This window comes from Dinoponera quadriceps, unplaced genomic scaffold (assembly GCF_001313825.1).
Source record: "Dinoponera quadriceps isolate SergipeBrazil2010 unplaced genomic scaffold, ASM131382v1 scaffold3317, whole genome shotgun sequence".
In the NCBI taxonomy this organism is placed as follows: domain Eukaryota; kingdom Metazoa; phylum Arthropoda; class Insecta; order Hymenoptera; family Formicidae; genus Dinoponera; species Dinoponera quadriceps.
In genome coordinates, this window is record NW_014557608.1 from 3,652 (window position 1) to 7,371 (window position 3,720).

The 3,720-nt window shown below is 32.1% G+C and overlaps 1 protein-coding gene across 4 annotated transcripts in view; it reads left to right on the forward strand.

Annotated features, from left to right (window-relative positions):
• Window positions 1-2,578: 2,578 nt before the first annotated feature.
• The window catches only part of LOC106749301 (gamma-soluble NSF attachment protein-like), a 7,775-nt gene continuing 6,633 nt past the window's right edge, over window positions 2,579-3,720 (forward strand). For 2 of the 4 annotated variants that reach the window (XM_014628621.1, XM_014628622.1), the window contains exons 1-4: window positions 2,579-2,791; window positions 2,974-3,041; window positions 3,198-3,282; window positions 3,666-3,683. In XM_014628621.1, the coding sequence (XP_014484107.1) occupies window positions 2,742-2,791; window positions 2,974-3,041; window positions 3,198-3,282; window positions 3,666-3,683 (221 nt within the window). In that variant the 5' untranslated portion in view covers window positions 2,579-2,741. Of the gene's footprint in view, window positions 2,792-2,973; window positions 3,042-3,197; window positions 3,283-3,665; window positions 3,684-3,720 lie in introns of those variants that run through there. The other 2 variants (XM_014628623.1, XM_014628624.1) reach the window with 2 other exon arrangements.

Below are 3,720 nucleotides of genomic sequence, written 5' to 3' on the forward strand. Positions count from 1 at the left end.
CACGGAACTTTTCACGATTCTGGTCTATGAAACCAATTTGATTTCATCAAGTAATGAAGCGACGAGATAGCTCGTAGTTGGCGTCCTGGGCAAGTAAACAACCTACGAGATATCTCGTAGTTGGTAGTCAACGTGTTAATGTTCTACGTAAAATAATTGTGAGTGCTTCTCAACAACATGCTTATATATTTCATGTGACACAGTACATGTAAAGACATAAAACATGTTTGCACGTACATTTTATTAATACAGCGTGCCTTCCAGTAACGTACACAAGTGACAATGTGTAACATAGTATACAACCCAGTGTTTTCCAACAAGTCAACAGAATCATACAGTTAAAATGTTGTGTTTATTTTGTATCACAACATGTATATCAATAATTTAACTTTTGAGATATAATATTTATAGCAAAAGTATCTTTGCAATTTTATGTTATTAAGAATCATTGCCATATACTATTTCACTGTACAAATTCAATACAACCGTTCACTCAGCATTATGCGAACAGTTATATTGAATGCATGCAATGTTATACAGTATCAACCTGCAGCTATTTAGATATTTTACTTCATCACTAGACTGTAAAGCAATCCACATATTCTATATATACAATGAATATGATGTCCATCAATGATTTGTAATAACCCAAATTCGCAAAAAATACATTTGCTATAAATATTAGGTGCGAAATGTAAAAATATTAATATACATTAAGAGACATAAAACAATCATGCGAACGAACATTTTAATTATGTACGATAGTGTTGACTTGTCGTTGTTGGAAAACACTGGGTTGTACACTATGGTTTCATAGTGTCATACAGTTACATTATGTTACAGTGTTGTTTATGTTGTTGCTGGAAAGCACTCTATATTAATAAAATGTACATGCAAACAAATGTTTTTTGTTTTTACATATACTGTGTCATACGAAGTATGACAATATTTCGTTGTTGAGAAAAACTCACAATTATTTGACCTAGAACATTAAAAATGATAACAACAATTTTGCTTTTAATTATATAATATACGTAGCGGACTGTTCTTATTCAAACGCTTCTTTGCTTATCTCCACTTTGTCTGAAAACATTATATTTAAATAATATTTATATTATATATATATTATTTATATTATATATTATATGTTAACGATTTTTTTTTTTTTTTTGGCGAGTCTCGTCACTGTGCCGTATATTAACGATTGAAACTTAGATTATAGCCTATTTGTTTCCCTAACATATACCAATAAAATATAGATATATCTATTTATTCATAATATTTTCAGGATAATGAATATTAATAATTATAAAAATAACAAAGTACATATCTACTTTTTTTATTTCATTCTTGATATTTAGTTTTTACGAAATGTGTAAATGTTTGCAAGTTCCTTTTCATTTGCTAATCCGATTATTCCACGAACACAATTTAAAAACCCAATTAGTCTAGGGAATTTTTTCCCCTAGTACATTAATACCATTGCAATTGATCCGAGTGGAAATTCTATTACTATACGTAAACACCCTAAAGAAGATTAGCGCAGCCTGAAATTATATAGGATGACATTTCTGTACGTAATTGTTGACACAGAACTTTTTGAGAAAAACATAAAATTCAATAAAACGACATTCGATGGTCGAAAATTCAAGATGCGATTTTTTTAGCGTCTTTGAGAAATTGTTACGCTAGACTGCATACCACGCCAACTTCGAATATCTTCGGTTATGATCGTTAAAAAGCCAACGATATCTTATTGTAAAAAGAAACGATCAGCGAATAAAAAAGGAGAGCGCTCTCGCTCCCCTTATCGCAAATTAGCTAGCCCTCTTGTCTAAAAGCTCACTTCATACTCCATCCCTATATTCTTAATGGTGTAGATATCTATTTTCTCCGTGATGTAGATACTAAGGCCTATTCCACAATACGTGTCATTGTTAGATGCCAGAACGTAGTCGGGGGTCCAATAAGGAGAACTCACTTTCGAAAAATAAATTCTTATTGAAGCATCGGCTGCGTTGCGACATCCGACTCCGACGTATTGTAAAACAGGCCTTAGCGAATTTGGTCTTTTGCACTAGTGCACATTAAGTCAGACTTACAATAAGTCTGTTCATTTTCGCTGCACCGCTGAACTAGTGCAATAAGCTAAAGCGAGACAAGTATATGTTTTCTCACTTCACTTATTGCACTAATTCAGCTGTACAGCGAAAACGAACAGACCTAATTCATTCTCATATTTAACATTTTCTCCAGTTCATCCTCAGATGCTTCTTAGCCAATAAAATAATTCGTGCAGTATATAGAAATAAACTTGATTTTAAAGTTGCGTTCAAAAATTCACACTGTGTACAATTCCACTAGATACCAGCTGTTCTGAAACACCCAGGCTATATTCGAAAACATCACTCTTTAGTGTGCTTTTGTGACTTCAGTGAGTGAAATGACAAAATGACGTTTGTGTGAACTTGTGTCACCAAATGGAAAACACCAAATAACTCTATCATGTGACAGATCTAATACACCAAGCGCGAAGTAGATTGCGTAATTGTCGCCGATTGCTTTCTTCATAGACTTTACAATCTCGAGAACAGTATCTATATGGACGATAAAGGATCAAAGATTTCAGTGTCTATATGCGATAAGAAAGTGAATGGTTTACTCCAGAATTGACATAATCCCGTCACCGTTGTTAGCTTAGTGAAAACAAAAAAGAAAACGAAGACATCATTCGGAGGAAAATGTCAAAGATTGAAGAAGCGACCGACCACATACGGCAAGCCGAGAAAGCGTAAGCGCGTTTATGATTCGTTACCCCCCTTCTCGTAGACGTTTTCATCTCTCTTCGTGATGGCTCGACGTTCCCGGGTCGCGATATTTTTCAACTCAGTCAGATTTTCAATTACCTTTCGGCACCTCGCGTGTTTAAATCGTAGTGTTCTGCATGTATTATATGTCAAATGAATTTCACAGCTTGAAGACGACTTTACTGAAATGGCGTCCTGATTTTGAGGTAGCAGCTGATGAGTATTCAAATGCAGGTAAATGGAAAATATAAGCAGGACAACATTAAAAAAAATATCGAATCGTGACGACTTAAAAAATTAAAGTTAAATATTCTTGCAAAAACTTTACATTGAATTATTTCATATAACATTGTTTAATATTGATCATATTGATTGATTTTTCTGTGTTAGCTACATGTTTCCGAGTAGCCAAATCGTACAAAGAGTGCAAAGAATGTTGGGTAAAAGCAGGTGATTGTTACAAACAAACTAGATCGTATCCTTTAACTCATAATAGGACAAAACAACAGATTCAAATATATATAGTTCAAGTGTATGATTCAAGTATATATGATTCTGTTCTAGATATAATAAATTTTTATTCCACTTCCAAGGATAAATTTAAATTTTTTTAATTTAGAAGAGTATTATGTACATACTTTTTTGTTACACATATATATCTATATGTAACACTATTTTATCATAATTTTTATCATAATTTATATTGATATTATTTACTTGATTTATTCTTCATTATATTTTTCTTTGTCCTATATTTTTTTATGACGTTCTAAGCCAAAAATATTATGTTTTCAAACAAAAAAGTTTAATATACATTTCTATCAATTCTCCTTAAAAAAATGTACTGCTGCAACATAGATGGTTCCATGCTGCAAAGTATGTATCATGCATATATATATATATATATATATAT